Below are 21,694 nucleotides of genomic sequence, written 5' to 3'. Positions count from 1 at the left end.
GACTGGAGAGGGAGGAGGGGGGGAGTGGGGCGAGGGAGAGGAAAGGGAGGCGGGGAGGAGGCGGAAATTTTTAATAAAAAAAAAAAAAGAAAAAATGAGAAGTGAGAAGAGCACAAAGCAGGGAAAGAAATGAGAGATTAGTAATTAACATTTACTGGCGGTTACTTGGAAACGTGGTAGCCATTCTTGGGATTTTCCTCCTCTCAAGTCTTGGGTTGGCGATTTTCCGTTGAGTCTGTTTACTGAGCGAAGTGTTGGCTCACTGAAGAAGTGCTTTGGCACTGGCAGGAGGTTGATGGGAATATAACCATTCTGGCTCAGCTATGCATCTCCAGCAACCTGCGTCCTGACACCTGCTGGGTACAGTAGATTTATAGCTTGTCACCATGAGTAAGGTGTTGGAGAGCAACTGTTACAGGGTTAATGCTACCCTTTCACAAAACACTTTTGTTTTGCCTTATTGAGCCCCATGTTGTTCTAACACCTTCTGTGCCATCTATCCCAACCTTCCTCTGTCTCCCCCACCACCAAGCTCCCACTAGATCTCCAGAGAATCATTGCTACTCAGCCCATCAGCCAAAGTTAGTGGGTTCCCATGGCAACTAGGCAGCTGGTGTCTAGACACTAAAAGAGAAGCTTTGCAATTGAACTGCAAATCTAGATTCTAACACACCCCCTCCTCTCCTCCCTCCTCTTCTTTCCTCCCATTTCCCTTTTATTTACAACAGGCATTAGTGCCAACGCTGGATGAAGTTTCCTTTTGACAGACCATTAAGGGAAGGAGGGGGAAAGAGAGAGCGGGTGAGAAACCCAAATGTACTGTCTTGTCATATCAGTCCAGGAAGAGGACAACTGAGTTGACAGACTGATCGTGCCTGCTCTTTTTCTTTCCTCGCGAAGGATTTTATTTAATTAAAATATTTTAAATTAGAAAACAGTGCCACTAGTCCACCAGGAGTCATAAGCATCTTTAAAAGCCAATAAAAGCATTTTCAGGGTAAGTCTTCAGCTAATACACTGGGGTAACACAGAATTTTTCACTGGTACCAGGTGATCAATATAATTTCTCTTTCTATGTGGCTCAGGGGAATTGCATGTCTTTGGTATTATAGGAAAATACAAGAAAGGACTTTAAGTGACACCTCATATCTATAAAAGTCAAGTTGAAACCTTCCTTATTTCTCTTGAGGAAGAGAAAAGCTGTCCTTAACAACCAGGGTCTGGTCTGGTTGTTATAGATAATTTTAAGCATTCTCCTGTGAATATAAACATTTTACAGAGCACAAAAATTAGGCAAAGGCACTTTATATAAGACAGCTAAGATCATATCTGAACACAGTCTAAGATTAAACATTGTCCAAACTACAAAATGGCCAGTTATATCCTTAGTCTGACTATATAAACAATTAAGTTTTTCTAGATGTGTTTGTTGAGGTGCCCAGTCATAAAATTACCTATCCATGACATTATCCCAATGTAGAAGTGTTCTGTTTCCCAGTTCATCACCAGCTCACCAAATAGAAAGTCAAATAAATCATTTCTGATTCTTTGAGATATCTCATGGTTCCCTGCGGTGCATTTTTTCATGGTTACCACCTGTCAATAAACTCAGCTACATTTAGCTACATATAAGCTCCTGGCAGTCTTTGGACAGGAAGTGTTGATGTTCCATAGAATTTCATTGTTCCCTTAAATAAAAAGTATTTTTCTCAAACATTTGATTTTTTCATGTGATATGTGATTTTTATTTTACTTTATGTATTTGTTTATTTATTTATTTTTACTATATCTCACTGAATTCAGAGATTATCAAAACCTAACGGAGAAAACAGAATTAGGCCTGGGAAAATGACTCTGTGGATAAAGAAAAATTCGAGACCTGAGGTCAGATTCCAGAATCAAGCTAGTCATAGAAGTGTGTGTCTTGTCATATTTGAGCTCCTATGGTAGATGGGATGCAGAATCAACAGACTCCAGCAACTTGCAGCCTGGTGTATGCAGTGGTGACAAATAATGAGACACCCAGTCTCAAACCAAGTGGAATGCGAGAACTGACAGCTGAGGCTGTTCTGTGACTTCATATCCACACTGTGAAACATGAACTTCCTCCTCTCTCTCTCTCTCTCTCTCTCTCTCTCTCTCTCTCTCTCTCTCTCTCTCTCTCTCTCTCTCATATCTCTCTATCTCTTTCCCTCACCCCCTCTCTCTTTCACACACACATACACACAAAGATTCAGAGGAAACATAAGCCACTAAATTGATTTTTCTTTTATAAGTTTTCCACTTCTATCTCAAACAAATCACTATGACCACTCAGGACAGTGTGAGTTTGAGAGCCTCTCCCCGTACTCCTAGGTGGGAGTGGGCAGTGATACTTAGGCGTGTGGATCAGACAGACAGCTGAATCTGAACCTGTTACAGCAAAATTATCATTTTCAAATTCAGTACATTTCATTTATCTCTGAAGGCAAATTATATCCCAAGTTTCAGATTCTAAAGTTTCAAAGAATTAGTTTAGTTGGAGTATTGGTCATCTCTTTCCTCTTTTACATTATCATCCATCAGTTTTAAGTGAGTGTTTTTAGCTCCTTGAGAACAAAGGCTGATTATGATGTAATAACATTAGTTCAGACGTTAATGTCTTCTCTGCCACTCTCTGCAGTGACAGCTGGATGTACTGTCTTGTGGCTATGTAAGTCTCTCCAGTGAAGTTACCATATGTGTTTCAGCTGAGTTCTGTCCTTGCTTTGAAATGTTCTTACTCCGAGGTTAGGTAGCTGAAAGAGACCTTCTCACAATTATCTCAACATTGAATCAATTTGTGCCAACCAATAGTTTGGAAACTATTCTACTATCTAGACTTTTGGTTAGTTTGCATTACTTCAGGCCCTATATCATTTATCTCTTTTTAAAATTCCAGCTGATTTGAGACTCAAACCCAGACTTATTGTCATTCATACTCACAGAGCCAGAAACACTATTCTTAAACACGTGATTAGAGAGAGGCTTGGTGCTTACTGATCGATTTCCATAATTTAGCTCTAATATCTCTGAACTGGCCTCCTCCTAATTCCTATGTTCCAGAAATCTCCACTGCTTATTTACTGACTGTTGGACAATTCCTATAACCACGGACTTCAGATATATTGTTTACCCTCTTCCACCCATTACCTGGATTCGTGTCCAAACAGTATGGCCGATCTCTGTTTTGTTTGAATGTGATAAGCTATTACATTAACTTCATCAATACTCTATCGGTACTTTTTAACTTCATGTTTATGGCCTCAGTTATGGAGGTGTGCCAGAGAAAGAAGAATGAAGAGACGTAGGTATATATAGTAAAAGAAAATTTTAACATAAATTATCAAAAAAATGATAAGGCCAGCTTGGTTGTATTTATAGAGAAAATGGCCAGGTGATGTTCAGTGTAGTTTTAAATACAGGACTGAAATTATCAGGAGAGTTAAGTATATAGAAACATATTTGGCAACAGAATCTGGAATTTGGCTAGTATGATACAAAGATAAAGTTTTGTGATAAAGAAAACGCTTACAAGATTGTTTAAAGATTAAGAATATTATGTTTGGGCTCAGGAGATGGCCCAGCAGCAGGCACTTGTCACTAAACCTGATGACCTGAATTAGGTCCTCAGAACTCACATAGGGGAGATAGAGGACGAACTCCTTTAATTAGTCCTCCCATCTCCACCCACATGCTTTGGCATGTGAGTACATATGTTTGGATGTCCACAATAAATAAATAAATAAATATAATTAAAAGTGTTGTTAAGGTGGTAGCATGCTTTTAATGGTTTGCATTAAGCTCATTAGAGAAATGAGTCTTTGAAACAGTCTGCAAAGATGATATGAAGCTGAGTCGTGGGTTATAGTCACATTAGGGGACAAGAAAAGGAAGTCTGGCTCTACAGGACCAAAGATAAACCCATAACCTATTCTTTATTAAAGATGTGAAAGAAAGCTAGTGTAAGAAGTCAAGACCAAAATGTGCCAATAAACTAAGAGATTTGGTTTTCAATAACTTATAGCAATTATAATCCCACCGCCATCTTCACAGTATCTTGGTTTGCTCTAAAAGGGCTATAGATAGGTAGGAACAGACTGGTCATTGGTGAGGTGATTCACATTTGGGGTTGCTTTGGAATAGAGGAATTTCATTCAGTTGAGGAGGATTTGTTTTCTATGTGTGTAGCTCATTTCAAAGGAACAAACAATTCTAGTCTCAGCTAAACATTTTCTAGACAGAGCTGATTTACAGCTTCCATGTCTGGCCCAGTATTGTCAGTAGTTTAGGCATGGGGGGAAAGGTCAATGCTTGACATTGTTACTGGTAAATAAGAGTGACATCCTGGAGTCTTATGAGAGCCCTGATTGTAAGAACAGCAAACTACATGAAGAGGTTCTTTGTGGTAAGCCGCTTCCTGGAGTACGAAAGGATAGGGGGGTGCTCAGGAAGCCAAATAATGGGTGAGTTTCTTAACTATCGCTGTTTTCTCCATCACAGATCTCAGATAAAAGTTAACATTCAAAAGAAGGAACAAGAAGTCAAAGAAAGGTCTGAAACAATGGTAGCGTGATAATAAGGGTAACTGAGGTTTATGGTTTGCAGTGTAATTGTTCTGTTTTGTTTTGGTGAATTCAAGGAGGGCACAGACAGAAAAATAAGGAAGGAGAGGAAGAGAAGATATGCAGTTGATAGTGTTTCCTTATGTGAAGGTCATTGCTCGGAACAAAAGGAATAATTAGGTTAGTGTACATCACCAAGACAGGTTACCCTGGACTTTATGAAAGGCACTGGATAAAAGAGAGATGGCTAATTCTTTTGTTCTATGTTATTCCAGCAATCAGGCTGCATAAAGCATACAGTGGTAGATTTTTATGGAATATCAGGATAACTTACAATCAAAGTTCTCAAAGTAGAGACTGTCCATTATTGGAGGTGTCACTGTGGATACCTGCAACAGATTGGGGTTATGGGAGGGTCTCTAAGGCCCCTTTTAACACTAAGGTGTTGTTGGTGCATATCTTGATCAATTTCAAATTATTTTGAAGGAAGAACTTGGAAAAAGGAAGATATAGGAGGTAGTTTCTATATATAATATGTCTGAGAGAATGATTTTAATGGGGAGTAAACATTGGGTAGAGAAACGGGTGAGGGGCAGATGGGCATGACTTTCTTCACTTTTGTTTTCTTTTTCTTTCTTCATTTGACAGAGTTGCGCTCTGTAGCCCAGACTGGTCTCCAACTCATGATAGCCTTACCCTATTAGCTTCTCTAGTTCTGGGATTACAAGCATGAGCCACTGTGCCCATTTTGAAAAATTTCAAATTGAACTTTATTATTTTTTAAATTATAACAACATTTATTGAGTACATATTTCATGTATGGAACAATATGGAAACTTGGAATGCAACAGTAAATAACACGGACATGGTTGTTTCCCCTTGTGCAAGGCCTATAAAACTGCTAAAAAAAACATAAAGAACTATTAATTGCAATTGGAGGCACAGAAGAAATGAACGAATGGCTGAATTTTAGGGTCAGTGGATGATGCAGGGTAAATTCTGAATTTGGTGGTCAGAGAAAGGCTTTTCAATTGAGAAACATAAGTGAAAGGCAAATCATCCATCAACAGAGAGATGCCCCACGCAAAGGTTCCAAAAGAGTCAAAAGCTTGAGTTTGAAGGAGCCATAAAAAAATAATTCTCTATAAGGGAGTACATGAAATGTAATGAGGATGGAAAAGTAGACAGAGTTCACACTGTTGGATGAACAAGGAAGTTTAGATTTAGATTCTAGGCCTAACTTAGTGTTCTAAGCAAGAATATGACAAGATACAACTTCTCAGTTACATTCAAGGGTTATGATAGGTAGGGATATTGTCTACATGTAACTAGGGTTGTGAGAACTCTACAGTTGATTTCCACTGAGTTGCACCAAGCCTGCTGTTTCTACCCACTATGGTCACTAATAACGGGTAAGCAGTTCCCCTATCTTTCTGATGGGGAAGTTAGGAAGGCAGTGGGTGATATTTTGACTGTTCTTCCTTTCATAAGAAGCTATTGGGTTAGGCCATGAGCACTCAGGGGCACTGCCTTCAAATTGCACTTTAAATAATGGATCTATGGTTTTATCCTGAATAAGATTCAGACCATAGGAATTTTTTATTCTTTTTCTGATTATTCTCCCAATGTTCCCAAATAGCCAAAGTCATAACATTCTGTCACTATATATAAGAGAAAATCTTGGAGATTGTGACCAAAAAGAAAAAAAAAAATCGGTACCAACACTAATATTGCTTTTCCAATAGTTCTGATTGTGTTCCAGTGAATGCCATTGATTCCTAAAGCAATTCTTTTACTCAAAGGCAGCACCATAATTTGACAAGCCCCAGGAAACCAAAGCATACAATAAGTACAAAATGAATTGTCCCAGTAAGAGATGGGATTGCATCTATTTACCCATGTGTAAGCTTATAATACAAACGCCTTTTATGGGGTTTGCTTGTTACAATAATGTTTTTTAAATTAACTTCAAAATTGGGTTAAACCTTCACAGTTGGTTTTTTAACGTTCTGCAACCACTGGAATCTAGAGGGGGTGGTTGATAAAGGTATTCACTTTTATTTCCTCCTTTGCAGGGCATAAAAATGATCTCTTATGGATTTATTGATATGACAGCATCTGTAATAATTTTAGCCATGCCTGGTCTCTGACTATCTAGTAACTCATTATTTAATTTACAAAGTGTGCCATAGGCGGTCGTTATAGTATTCAGCCTAATGAATGCATTTAGAGGTCCCTATTTTTTGCCCTTTCTGTGTAGGATTTGTACTTCATCTCTTACAATCTGAACGCAACATGGAAACATTATAAAGTAGTAATTCTCAGCTCTGGTTCTGTGAGCCTCCAGAGAGTCCAAGATTACTTTTGATAGCTCTTACTAAATTATATTGAATTGCCTTGTGTGTCGCAAAGGAAAATAGGAATGGAGGAAGAGAAAGATGGCGGAAATAGAGAGCTACAGTACATTTAGGACTGCAGGGAAGAGGCATAAAACAAAACCACTATTAGAATCCACGCAGCCCTGAAGGTGGCGAAAAACACTATGGTCTCTTGGAAGGATTCCTGAATTCTGATTTATCTTATGACTTTAGCCAAAGCACAGAACCTCTGTCTTCCGTTATTCTCCTAGGGATGGAAGGAGTGAGATGAGATCATCTAAAGGGCTCCCCCAGCTTTCCCTAATTACATGAACAATTTACTGTAATTTTGTGAATCATCACAAGCCAAGTCTGGGATAATATATACAGACTTAGGATTTTTTGTCCTGAATTATGTAGTTCAGCCATTTGCATTGATAAAATTAGCAAGACAACTGCCAAGTTTCTAGTTTGCTTTGTGCTGTGTAGACACAGCCATAAGGGAAAATTACACAACAAGGATAAATAATTGTCTGCCTGATCTCAAGTTCTACCCAAACACATCACAGCAAGTCATGGCAAGAAACTCGCTGAGTGTGATCTGTGGGCGCACTGCTCGGCTATTATACTTTTACGTCTCACCTAGACAACGGGTGTTCACAAGTGGGAGGGGCTTTTAGGCAGCTGTAGCACGACTGGTGTCTCTTCTCTTAGAACTGGAGTCATGCCCAGTTTTAATTTCTGAATGTCAGCCCCGAAATCTTACAATCTGATATCAAATTGTAGGATTTCAAAAACGCTGAGGTGTTTTTTGCTTTTGAAGATGAATGTTCGAACTATCAGCTTTGCAGTGAGCCATGTTAACTCAATATGTTTGAAAACATTATTGTGGATCAATGTAGGCTCTTTTAAATAAAAATCATTACAACCTGGAAGATAGCTCATTAATTTTCTCTAAGTCAGACTCAAGAAACAAATCACAGGAGGAGGCCTTCAGGTCAGCTCAAGGGCCTCTGGGTCCTCCTTTGAAGTGCTTGGTGTCTTCAGTAATAAGGACTAATCTTCCACCTTGGGAGTCAACCAAGGCCAATAGCCTGTCATGTTTTGGGAATCTCTTGGGTAACCATTCAAAAGGGGTTTCCCATATCTAGTGTTGGGGGTTTATTTAGAATAGACGATCTTTGACTCTTGGGAGCATTGTCAGCCCAGATGGGAAAATTTCATTTAAATTAGGTGTATTTATATACAGACTTACTTATATTATATTTTTTGGTAGGTAGTTAATAGTATGATTCCTTATGACTTTTCAGACATCCTTACTATCTCAAAAAATACAGGAAACAAACAAACAAAGACACAAATCATTAGCTAAGGTCTGGGGGTGACTCTTTGAAATGCCGTACAAAGCTCACACATAATTCAATAAAAGAAAACTTCTGATAAAGGAAAACCAAGAAAGTATATTGATAAAAAGGGCCAATAAGCTTGATCATCCTGTTAAATTCAATAGTGAGAAAAGGGAAAAGACAACTCATTTATTCGGCATCCATGTGAGCGAGGAAGTGTTAGGTTTCCTCGTCTTCATTTAATGTTCAGTTTTCTTCATTTCTGTGAATTTATCATTCCTGATTTATGAAAATACAAAAAATCATGGAATGTACATATTGAGTTATTTTGTGTCCAGTTCCTAAATATAATAGTTGGCCTATAGCAAAAACTGGAAAATGTTCTTTTTCAGAGAACGCACATGATTTAAACATGCAGTGCATTGTGAAGGACCTTAAATCAACATATTTAGTTCTTATAACAGCCCCATGAGAGAGGTGCCAACATTACTGCCAATTATAGATAAGGAAAATGAAGCTACAAGAGGTTAAGTAAGTTACCCAAAGCTATAGTGAAATGTCATGGGGAAATGAATGTAGTGCATTTCAAGGATTAACCCATAACCACTGCTCTAGGCCATTTACGAATAGTTGTGCTTAAATGTCTATCTTTTTAAAACTTTCTTGCATATTTTAATAACTTAGTGAAATTGATAATTATAAAAATTAGGCTTATCAAGGAAATGGAGGATGTCTCCCATAGCTATGAACTCCAGTTTACTGGGATTCATTTTGTAACCCCAATTTTGAAAGTTGGAGTTACTTTATATGTAGGTGGAGGCTGCTTGTTTGCTTCCCAGCCACCCAGACCCAGATACTAACACAAAAAATATATTAATGGCAACACTGCTTGGTCTGTTAGCTCAGGCTTCTTATTAACTAACTCTTACTCTTAAATCAACCCATTCTTATTATTTTGTATTTTACCGCAAGGCTCATGGTTTAACGGTAAGGTTCCGGGACGGGCATCTTTCTCCTTTGGCAGCTACATGGTGTCTCTCTGATTCCACCTTCTTTTCTCCTCAATCTCTACTTAGAATTCCTGCCTTGGTCTATTCTGCACTGCCATAGGTCCAAAGCAGATTCTTTATTAACCAATGGTATTAAAAACATAGAGTGTAATCCCATATTAATTATAGGTTCACATTTTTCTTGCTTGAGGTTATTAAAGTTTTATTTATATTTAAAAAGCATGGATGTTTCTTCTAATTTTATCATTTGCAGCATTTTGTGAGCATAGATATTAAGCATGATGCTAGAACTTGGAGATAATACAGATGCACATTAATCTTAAGGCATGTTTTAAGTATTGAGATTCACCAGCTAATCAAATAAAAAAAAATCTTACTTTTTTGGTATATAAATTTGTGTAAATATATCCCAGGAACAAAAGACATTAGTCTATGATCAACTGAAGACTAAAAAGATACCACAAATCAGCATATAATGCAAGAAATTTAAACATGAAAATAATTTTCAACATGAAAGAAAGAATGACTAATTCTCCCTAGAGTAGTTTAGAAGAGGGAAACATAGTTGAGCTAGGTCATGAGAATTAATGGACATAAATTCAAATGACTCAACTTTGAGTATTTTCTATATACATTGAATAAAGTACCAGCTACTCCACCTTCCAATCACACCCATTCTTGGTAAAAAGGGTATTTTTGGACCAGTGCCTGAGAACAGAATTCTTGTGTAACTAAAGTATTAGTGGCACACTTGAAGTAAGGAAATAGGACATAAGGAAATGAAAGTAGGGCAGAAGATGGGCAAAGATGAGATTTGGGAAGTGTGGTCTTGTCTTATCCATCAAAAGAACTCTGCAGCAGAGACTGCACCACAGCACAAAAATAGGGTATGCAGAAAGATATGACCCCTGTGGTACCTGAGATAGAGGTGGCCCCAGAATCTATAGGTCAAGAAGGCAGGTGTTGGTTGTTACCAGCCAAACCTGCAGCAACTGGGAGATGAGACTCATGGTAAGGTAAGATTTGCACAGGGTCACAAATAGCATCAGTTACAATGCACAGAAGCTCTGGACAGGCACAGATAAGGATGCAGAGATGTAGAGTACATTTGAATTGCAAATGAGGGATAAAGTAACATTAAGAAGGCTTTTTCTCTCCTTTTTTGCTATAGTAAGCTATTTACAAAATCAAAACCAGATATGTGTTTTATTCATTCTCAAAAGAATATTAAAGTGTTGTATGTAAGTGAGAGTGTTTGTATGCATGTGTTATTCTCTTGTTATTTTATTTTTAAAAAGAAATTTTAAGGCTGTAAGACAAACTAGGACACTATTACAATGATCACTTGCAGTCTATTTACAACAAACTGAACAGGACCTGCAATGCTGAGAGACCAAACACGGAACTTACTTAGGCTTTTAGAAGTGTCTGAGGAAGTTTGGACATGTCCACCTTTCTTGTCAGATGTAAGTTTTAATCTTCAGAATTACAGTAAAGTCTACAGGGGAAAAAAAGGAATCAAGCCAAAGTTCAGAGGCTGAAATGTACAATTGCCACTGGGTGACACTCAATATCAAAGTTACCTTTCTCTCTCTGATGTCACATTTCCCAGGATTTATGTGCTACTGTGTAACATGGGGGGTCAGGCTGCTTGTTTGTTGGGGTTTCTGTCCCACCGGGTTCCCCACAACTGTTTAGCCTCAAAGAAAATCACACATAGGTCTCCAAGCTGCTTGGCCCATTAGCTCTAGCCTCTCATTGGCTAACTCTCACATCTTGATTAACCCATTTTTCTGATCTATGTTAGCCATGTGGCTCAGTACCTTTTTTCAGTGGGGCAGATCACAACCTGCTGCTTCAGTGGTCCGGGCAGGAGTGGGAGGAATCAAGTTCCTCCTTCCCAGGATTCTCCTGTTCTCATTACATCATTTCTACTTCCTGTCTGGTTTTCCCACCCATATTTCCTGCCTGGCCAATCAGCGTTTATTTAAAATATGATTGACAGATTACAGACAATTCTCCCGCACCACTACTGAAGCCATGAATGCTTTATCTGTATGCAGACTCCACATTCCTCCTGTCCCCTCACATGCTAACAGAACTGATGCCTTAGAACTAGAGTCAACCGTCAGGTCACTCTAGCATATTAAAGAGCTAACACCTCCATAGAACTATATATGACTGCCAGTTCAGTGTGTGATTGATCTGGGAGGACAGATACAGGAATAAGTTACGCTACCTTGAAAATGCTATCAAGTGTGGCGTTTCAGGTTTTACTCTTTGAAGTTTACTTTTTCATTGTAATCACAGTAAGAAATGAAGTAACCAGACTAGGAATGTAGCTAAGCTATAGAGAGCCTGATTGGTCCTGGGTTTCTATCTCCAGCAACACACACATGCACACACGCACACACACAATTTAATTAAAATCATTTAATTTTATATATTTATTACATCTTATATTAGAAAATACTGGCAGCTTCTAGACTAGTAATAAGTTTTAAGTGTTGCTCTTTCTGCTTGTGATGGGAGGAGGAGAATGGCTATTATTTTTTGCTGATTATGTAGGCTAACTAAATAGATAAAATTTAAGAAGTTCATGAAGCAAGTTGACCTATTTTTCTTTGACTTTTGTCTTTAATCTTTGAGTCTACTTTCCTTTCAAATAAAAATACCAGCTTTTCTTTTGCGGACTAGAAAGACTGTATTCCCTACCAGTCCCTACAGCATTGACTTCTCTTGGTAATCTTCCTTGTATAAGTGTCTACTTTTTTGGGGTATAGCTCTTCTTAACACACATATCCTTTTTAGCCGGAGATATAGAAGTGTTGTGAGGGGTATCATTATATCTAGAAAAGTAAAGAGAAAAAAAAAATGTGATTTTTCTTTCTTTGGGACATTATTTTTTTTTTCTGTTTTAGAGTTAGAATTACAAAATCCAGAAGTTATACTAAAGTCAAGGAAATCTTAAATGCCTAATTGGTTAAATATTCAACAGACAATACGTGGAATCCTTTATGTTTTGTGAAGTATTCTAAAAAATCTTTTTTGCAACATCTACATAACTTTAAGTGAAATGGGGCAGGTACAATTATCCATATTACTATTTCTAGATTAGGAAACTAAAGCAAAGGAAAAAAATCTAATTTGTTTGAGCTCATATGACTAGTTGGTAGAAGAGTCAGGGTAAATGATATTGTTGCTTAGCCCCATACCTTGTAGTGTAGTAGAGAATGTGTGGATGGTATGTTTGGGGTATCAGTAACACCCCATTGCAGCTGCTTTTGACATTTCTTCTTAATTAAATTCTTATTTGTTACTCTTTAAAAACTTCAGTGCTTAATGGATTATTTTCTCTCTCAAAGACTCAGCAAGCAAGGGACAAGGGTGAAGATGTAATTTAAAACATTATCCTGATATCAAAATATATGTGCACAGGCTTGGCATTTTAATATAATTTAAAATATGAAACAATGATGACAAAGGAAAATATGGGTCTCCATGTGAACCAAAAGCCAGTCGAAGCTCCAGATTGACATTTGGTGTCCAGCTCCAGAGAAAGGCCATGTAAGTCAGAAAAGGGCCGTATGTGAGTAAGCTGCTAAGTACTGCTTATTGCTTTCCTTCGAGCTTTGGAGGTAACGATGGTGCTTAATATTCAAGAAAGATGAGAATAAAAGGGGAGATGGAAGTGCACCCCAGCCCAGTGGTGATTGGTAGAGTAATTGTGGGCATGGCCCCAGGATGATAGCAGATTCTGTTTAATCAATGTTGACAAGGCCGGGGAGAGCTGGGCAGGTCCCAAGAGGTAATGTTTTTCTCGGAAATCCACTCAACCTAATTTCAGTAATGTAGGGCTGTGGAGGGACCTGGAGAAGAGCCAAGGAACAGGGCCATTAGAGCTCCATGTGGGCGACGGCAGCTGGGAACACCGCCATCCCTCCAGCAACTCTGCAACCAGACTGCCTGGATGGGCAGGCGAGCAGCCGCTGCTGCATATGCTCCTGGTGTTTGCTCGTCAACAGAAGGAAGGCACAGACATGCTATTCTCACCCCTTCGAGGAAATGAACGAAACCCATCAAAGGCAAGAACTGCTCCCAGAATCTTTTTCAGCAAGGACAGGAAAGTCATGTTGACATAGAACTTCAATGATCATGGTGAACTTGGTCACTCAAATCCCTTTTGTATCTTTGTCATTTATGACTATCCTTATACTGTGCAAATGCATACAGAGATATTTTACATATTACTGATCTTTAATGTGACTTTGATCCTTTCATTTTTTTAAATATGGTAGCCATGGAGTTAAGGGTACAGCTCACTGACAGAGCACGTGCCCAGCATGTACAAGGCTCTGGGTTTAATATACAGGGAAAAGAATGATGTGTAGAGAGAATGGTAGTCATGGGTCACATAATGCAGAAAAAACTATGAAGGCCTTCCAGTTCCCTAAATGTGTGGGATTCTTTAATAACATTCAACTTTGCAAGTTCAAGAGAAGTGACTCAAGAGAAATGATGGTGAACTCTACCAAGTTTTTCTTTCCTTTACCACTCTTTCTCCAATGAGCAACACCTCATTCTGGAAGCTACTAGCATATACGATCTCAGAAGACAAACATTTTGATACGTGCTTCATTATTTTCACTGTCTAATCCTAATTCACAGAGCAGCACATAGCTCAGTTCCTTTCATCAGGCACATTAATGAATGGAGGAGCACACTTCTCTTCGTTTTGAAGTGTCTTTCAACTTTGACGCATGAATAATATATGACTTTATTGTCTATAATATTGACTTTCTCTTTGTAACTTAACACATAAAAATGATAAAATTAAAAGAGGCTTCCTGCAAGCATGATGATTTTTAAGAGATCTTTGAAATTAGAAAAGCAAGTTTTTACAAAGACTAGTAAAACGCTGCTGAGGCAAGTTAAACTATTTGTTAAATATTAAAATCATCTGTCTAAATTGTCTCAATAATCTTTTTATAACTAGGTAGTGTTTATGTGATTTAGATTATGCATATAGAAAGTAGATTAAACATTTTTAAGTTCCCACCTTAAGCTTCTCTTGTGGATAAATTATTTACTCTTGAACATATGACCATATATTGTTTGAATGTTCTCATAATCTCATACCTTATACCACATAAATACTAAATACTTTTTTTTTCTTTTTAATGAAAGCCACTAGAACACATTTCCAGTCTTCAAAAGGGCATCAGATTGGGGGAGCCGATTTTGGTGTGATGAAGACCAACTTGGGAACACATCATACATATATATTAAAATAGTTTGTTTTACACACACACACACACACACACACACATTGCCTGATTAAAAAATTACTGAAATTGGGTGGCTTTTAAGAAACAGAATTCTACTTCTGACTGTTTTGGCTGCCAGAAGCTTACAACTAATCCTCTTTGTCAGTTGAGGGCCTGATGTCTTAAAGACCTAACATCCTCACTGTGTTTTTCCTCACGGTTTCTTCATGAGGCAGCAGGAACTAGTGAGTGCTCAATGGTCCATCTTTTAAGTACCTTTTGCCAAATCACAATCCCATGTGCTCCATCCTAATCGTCTAATCATTGGCTAAGGACTCCAACTCTTATTATTAACACCAGGAATCAAAAGATTTCCACATATAAATTTGAAGGAATACAAAAATTTAGACCGCAGTGCCATGGTTCTTTTTCCTATAATATCTTAGTCCTTTAGCTTCTTCAGCCTGTTAAGGAACGACTGTCACAGAGGAAGAGTGATGCTCTGCATGAGGAATGTAGTTATTTATGCTAATTGGGCTGTGGTAATTGGAGTGACCAGCTGGCCCCAGCCATTCATGTCTTTCACACTCTCCACCATGATCAAAGTTTTTTTTTTTTTTTTGCTCAAAATACTAAAGATTACATATTAACTAATCTCTAAAATTTACAAATTACATAATTAGCACCAGAATGTGCCAAGGCCAGCTTTCATATTACCAAACACTAATGAGGGCTCTTCCCACCATTTTGAGCCATTTTTAGCAAGTCCAACTTGTAGATTGTATTGATAATGTGACTGTGCAACTATGGACTTGTGTTTTGGTTCCCACTGAGTCCATCCATCCTGATTGGGCTAAGGAGAGAGCAGAGGATGTGATATCAAGCAGGAGGCTTAAACAGGCTCTGTGACAGGCTGAAGCAAGCTGCCGCTTACCACCAATGAATACAACTTTACATACATTATTTAATCTTTTGCCTCAGATTCCCCGGATGTAACATAAGATGGTTATAATAGCAGCATGGATGGAAATGAAACAATATAAATCTACTTACAACCGTTGAGCGTTGACGACAGTTTAGAAGTATTAGTTTAAGCAAAATACTTTACACAAAGGGTCAGGACTCTATAATTCACATCTACATCCAGGCATTGAGGCCGAAGAAAACACTAAACTGTAGATCTACAGCTGTATGGCCAGTGTCATGTATCGTCTGTAAGACTTGTTTGTGGCTGGCATCAGTGTGGATGAAACCCCGTTATTTACACAGACATTCTTTTCTGCATGCAGGTTCAAATGGACCTACTCTAAATCACAGATATCCTAACAAGTTTCCTCCTCTTTGATCTAAAATCCTTCACAGGATGTATTTAGTGCCTATAAAAGTGGATGCTTTTAGAACAGCCATACCTCCACATCTGACTATGGTTTCTTTAATTTGTATGTAGGGTTTTCTTTGGTCGTGTTTTGGGTTCTTCATCCTAGCTGGCTTCACTTTGTAATAGTTAGACATAGGGAGACTGGCACTTTCCAGTGGTTTTTCCATCCAAGCTTGCTTACTTGCTTGTTGCTTTCCTTCCTTCCTTCCTTCCTTCCTTCCTTCCTTCCTTCCTTCCTTCCTTCCTTCCTTTTTTCCTTTTTGTCTTTCTGTTCTCTCTCTCTCTCTCTCTCTCTCTCTCTCTCTTCCTTCCTTCTTTCCTTCCTTCCTTTCTTTTGTGTATTTTCTTGAGGGCTTATCAAAACTTCACTGAACACCCTGAATTGGTACATATTACTTTCATGAAGTAGCCAGCTCATCATCTCAAACAAAAATGACCTTTCTGCTCAGTGTTCAGACAGAAAAGTCACATGTTTCAAGCAAAATAAGATATACATAGAATTAATTTTATGTATTCCTCTGAATTAAGCTTCAGCTAAATGACTGACATTTCAGTTGAATTTCATCAATTGCCATTTTCTGGTGTTTATGTTGAGGAGTCTTAAAAAAATCTTAGTTTTCTAGGGAACAGAAACTTCTATTCTGTAGCCACTGGTTTTCTAGTGCTCAGTTGGTAAAGCAGGTATTCTCCTGACTTCTGCTACTCAAGCTTGTTCCCCTGATATAAAACAGGTAGACGACCCAAGCTCTAGTTCTGACTTGACTCTCATGAGTTAAGGAACATCTTTTTCTGTGCTTCAATTTCCTCATTTATGAAATGAAGATACTTAGTCATTATTTCACTCAAAACTTATTCAGGACTTTCCTTGTATTAGCTCTGTGCTGAACACTAGGGCTTCAAAATGGAACAAAAGTTGATATTTTGCCCCTAGGAAGTTTATATCTAAGTTGTTATGTTAAAGGTCCCCTTCATTGATCATGCTTTGTAGCTACAAATATGTCTTTTGTGTTAAATCAATGTGATGCTCGATTTCAATTTGAATCAGATATTCATTGCTGTTTTCACAGTCTCCCCAATGCAGAATATTTACCATTACCATATTGTAGATGTGCATCACATCAGTTAAGAAAATAATATAAGTATATAACAATTATATATATATATATATATATAATTTGAAGCATCAATGGAAAATGTGTAGGCTTCAAAGTAGCCTTAACAGAGCACTATCAAAACGACTTTGTGTCATAATTAGCAGCTTTTTACAAGTTGTCATCTTTGTGCCCAGGCAAAGAACGCCAGGAGGAAGTGTTAGAATTGAAGGGCTTACCCGATTCCACCCAACACAGAACAGAAGCACCACTGCTTTTCAGAAGCAATGGGAGTCTCTGATTTCTGTTTATTCTCTTAGAAGTTCCTTCCTTTATATTCACAAGCACAAAATCCCTCTCATTTCACCCACCATACAACCTTTCTCTTGAGTTTCCTAATTTCCCTCAAATCATATATATCATAGTTCTCAAAGCTTCATTTCAGTAGGAGCGATTTAAAGTGTTCTCCTGCTTCCTCATCTGACCCTTCTGTATGCTGCTGGGTTATTTGAATCTTGCTTCTGTAGTTTTAAGAGCTCTGAAATTGCTTCATGGAACCAATAAAGATATTAAACCACTTTTGGCATACTCTTAATATCCAAAGGCTTGAACAGTGCCAGGCTCTACATGAAACCTCTACAAGAGTTCTAGATTGCTACACAAAGGCTTCCGTGACCTAAGCCATTGTAATCTTTTCTTCTGGATTATACCAAGAGTTCACAATCCTTGAGGAATACTGGCACATACAATATTATTTGACAAGACTGAGTTCATTTTTTTTCCAATAGCTTGGATTGAGACAATGTTTTTCAAAAGTTAATAGTTGTCTCTTGGTAAGCCGTCTGGTTGAAGGCTCTTTCTGAGTAACCACTGTGTTTTGCAGACGTATTTTGCACCAAATGGTGAGTCCTACCAAGCCAGGGGGACTTTAAAGTTTCAGGTATAATGAGCCATTATAAGGTGATATTACTCTATAGCTGCTTACATTACCTACCAGATAGCAATGGCTCGATTATAGAAACCATGAACATTTTCAAGGGCATTTTTAAAGATATATTTACAAAGAAAAAATTCCAAAGGTATGTTGATAGTGGTGGCCTTATTTAAATGTAAATATTCAGCTTTGAGAGAATGCCAGTCTATGTGTGAATGACTTGGAAGACACATACATTTTTATAATTCTTCTAATGGCCTCCTAAGTAGGATCCATTTCGCTAACCTCAGCATCTCCTTTCAACAGTAATTCACTTTATTTAACACTGCTTGTTCGGTCTCCTTAAAATGTATCTGTTATACATTGTCTTCTAATTAAATAAAAATCTGCCCAGCTAATAATATCCCACTGGCTCCAGTTTATCTGTCTAAGGAAAAGTGGAAGCAAGTAGGTATTAAGAGAGGAAAGCAATGATAAGAACTGCATTTTAAAGAGCATAGATATCTTTAACACCAGGGAGTGTGGAGAAAGCAAATGCTAGCACAGTAGGCTTGGGGCTTCTATCCTTAGGTTGGCTTATAAAACTGACTCATGATTGGCACATGTGAACTGTGACTCTGAAGAGTTTTCACCGTCCCCTGTTTGATAAGAGTGACTCCCTGAGGCTAAAATCTGTGTAAACAGGGTACTTTGTATTGAACATCTGTTTTCATTCTGGAAGCCTGGCTTCAGTTCTTGTTAAACAGTAGACACCTCCATGACCAGACTCTAGGGCATGTCTGAGCTTGTGGACTTGAGTGGGCATCCCTAACAGAAGCTGTCTTACATATGTTCTCACAGTTCGTGACTGGAAGGATTAAGCATATTTTAAAACTCCATAGGGAAAAGACAGAGCTCTTTATGTCTGCCTGTCCCCAGCTTAATATGTTTTTTGTCTTCTGATATCATCTATTATAGCCATAGATAACGCTGTTTGCTGAGTTTATAAGGCCTTTCTGAAAAATCACTGGACTTAGGGATGGTTGTGGTATGGGGCATAAGATATGTCCTTAGTTGGTACCAAGTAATTTTAGGGACAATGGATTTTATTTAGGCAGACTGGCATATTAGTAAAATGTCTTTTAGTTTATAATCAGTTGACAATTATCAAGGTAAAGCTTTGGAGTTGGCGGGATTAACCTTCATAAAGACATAAATCTACCTTGTTAAGCAAAGCAATACTCCCTTCATGGGTCTGTGAATTCCCTTGGAATGTGCTCAGTTGTAAGAGACTGTAACCCAGGGCTGGAGAGATGGCTCAGTGGTTAAGAACATTGCCTCCTCTTCCAAAGGTCATGAGTTCAATTCCCAGAAACCGTATGGTTTCTGAGCTCACAACTATCTGTAATGAGGTTTGGTGCCCTCTTCTGGCCTGCACACACACACACAGACAGAATATTGTATACCTAATAAATAAATAAATACTTTTTAAAAAAGAGACTGCAACCCATTACCGTGCCTCAATGTGGTTGGTTGTTTATCTCCCTCAATGAGAAGGATGATGGGTAGGTGTTCAAGTGCTGTACACCCCATGTAACGATAAACTTTCTTTCTGTTCTACCATATTTACTATAGAGATTATTTCTTTGTGGTCATAAGATTGGTGTTACAATTTCGGGTAATTTTTGGGTTCTCCCTGTATTGGGAAGAGGAGGCCACAAAGGAGAAAACCAACTCCATCCTCCCAAGGAAATTTTCTTCCTCCTAATTAAATTGCAGCTCTTAGTGGCCTCCCCTGGTTCCACCCCGGGTTTAAAATTTATGCATTTTACTTCCCAAACTTCACATTAGTAGAAATAATTGGTAAGATAAACTGGAACAGATACTCAATGAGCCAAATGAATTACCTGCCACAATTATTCTGACACTAAGCAACAGAAAAACAGGTTATTTTGGGTGCCTCGATTGTGAGGCAACAAGGTTAAAAACCACAGTGATGGGCTGGCGATATGGGTCAGTGGGTGAAGATGCTCATCACCAAGTAGGGCAACCTCAGTTCAATCTCAGGGACCTGCACAGTGGGAGGAGAAAACTGTCCTTCCTGCAAGTAGTTTTCTGGCCTTAGACACACACACACACACACACACACACACACAGAGCACGCACGCACGCATGCGCACACATAAAAGAAATGTAGATTCTACAGAGTGACAACTTGTCCTTCGCTTCCTTATGTATTGTTAAGCAGCTTCTGGTCTGGGAAATTAAATTACTGGGATATTAATCACTACATTATTGCAATCTTTTATGTAATGACTTGAAAAGAAGAAGTGCATTGTATCATTGAGCGGATTCATGAGACAAAATTCTAACCTTCCTCTCTCTCCCCACATCTTGTTTTCTTCCTCAGAAGCTGTAGATGAAGCCAAACCTAAGGAAAGTGCCCGACAGGATGAGGGTAAAGAAGACCCCGAGGCTGACCAAGAACATGCCTGAACTTTAAGAAATGGCTTTCCATGTTGCCCCCACCTGAACCCTGTCTCTCCCACCCTTTCTCTGCTCCGCTCTGAAGCTTCCTCTCCTGTCCCGCTCACGAGTGTGAGCCTGTCCTCTCCTACCTACTAGCCCCCTCTCTCTGTGCGGCAAACATTTAAAAAAAGAAAAAAAGCAGGAAAGATCCCAAGTCCAACAGTGTGGCTTAAACATTTTGTTTCTTGGTGTTGTTATGGCGAGTTTTTGGTGATGATGATGCAGTCATCTTGGGAAATTCTTGCACTGTACCCCAGTTTTTTGATCTGGTGCGTGTGGCCCTGTGGGAGTCCACTTTCCTCCCTATTCTCTCTCTGTTCAAAGTGTGTGTGTGTGCAATGTTCCGTTCTGAGGAGTCCAAAATATTAAGTGAATTCAAAACCACTTCTGTTTCCTCATTTTCAATGTGATGGAATGAACAAAAAGGATTAAAAAAATTCAAAAACCCGGTTTGTTTAAAAAAGTAAATAAAGCAAATGTGCCAATTAGCGTAACTTGAGGCTGTGAGACTCCTTTTTCAATCTGAATATTAATAAATCATGAGAGAAATCAAGTTTGGTGTCTCTGTGGTGTTTTTTTTTTTCTTCCACATCTCTTTGGTCGCTTTGTTTCAACATATTGGACTCTTACAGGTCATCTGTTACCTGAGTTCCTACATTGCCACCCGTGGCCCTCATGAGGGTAGCACCTAGCCAGGACCAAAGACTGCCATCCTGATGAGATAGTTGGGTACCGCACAAGCTTTCTAGTAGTGCTGTGACAAAGAACCACAGTCGGTGTCACTTAAGCAGCAGACGTTGATCATCTCACAGTAGTGAAAACTAGAGGTCTGAAATCAAGATGTTGGCTGTGTTGATTCTTTCTGGGGCCAGTTAAAGTGGTGGGTTGCAGGCTCCTCACCATGGCTTATTCTAGATAGCTATCCTTTCCCTGTATCTCTTCACATCTTCCCTCTATGCAAATCTCAGTATCCAAATTTTTCTCTTTAGGATGCTGGTCATATTGCATTGGTCTTATGCTAATGACCTCATTCTGACTAGATTGTGAAGACTCTATTACCAAGTCACATTTTCTAAGGAAATAGAGGTTAGACTTTAACACAGGAATTTGTGGGAGAGGCATGAAGTTCAGTCCATAGAAGAGCTAAGATTTGCTCTTACTACAGTAATTTCAAGTACATTTATGATTCAGAAGTTTGCTTTATTAGATGGAAAGTGCTC

The 21,694-nt window shown here is 38.5% G+C and overlaps 1 protein-coding gene across 1 annotated transcript in view; it reads left to right on the top strand.

Moving 5' to 3' along the window:
- The window catches only part of Gap43 (growth associated protein 43), a 91,618-nt gene extending 70,591 nt beyond the window's left edge, over nucleotides 1-21,027 (top strand). Inside the window, exon 3 of the mRNA XM_057765546.1 lies at nucleotides 20,356-21,027. Coding sequence (XP_057621529.1) covers nucleotides 20,356-20,441 — 86 coding nt within the window. The 3' untranslated portion in view covers nucleotides 20,442-21,027. The remainder of the gene's footprint in view (nucleotides 1-20,355) is intronic.
- Nucleotides 21,028-21,694: the final 667 nt, after the last annotated feature.

This window comes from Chionomys nivalis, chromosome 3 (genome assembly GCF_950005125.1).
Source record: "Chionomys nivalis chromosome 3, mChiNiv1.1, whole genome shotgun sequence".
Taxonomy (NCBI): Eukaryota; Metazoa; Chordata; class Mammalia; order Rodentia; family Cricetidae; genus Chionomys; species Chionomys nivalis.
Note: the sequence above shows the minus strand (reverse complement) of the source record. Positions and strands in the feature narration are given on the sequence as shown.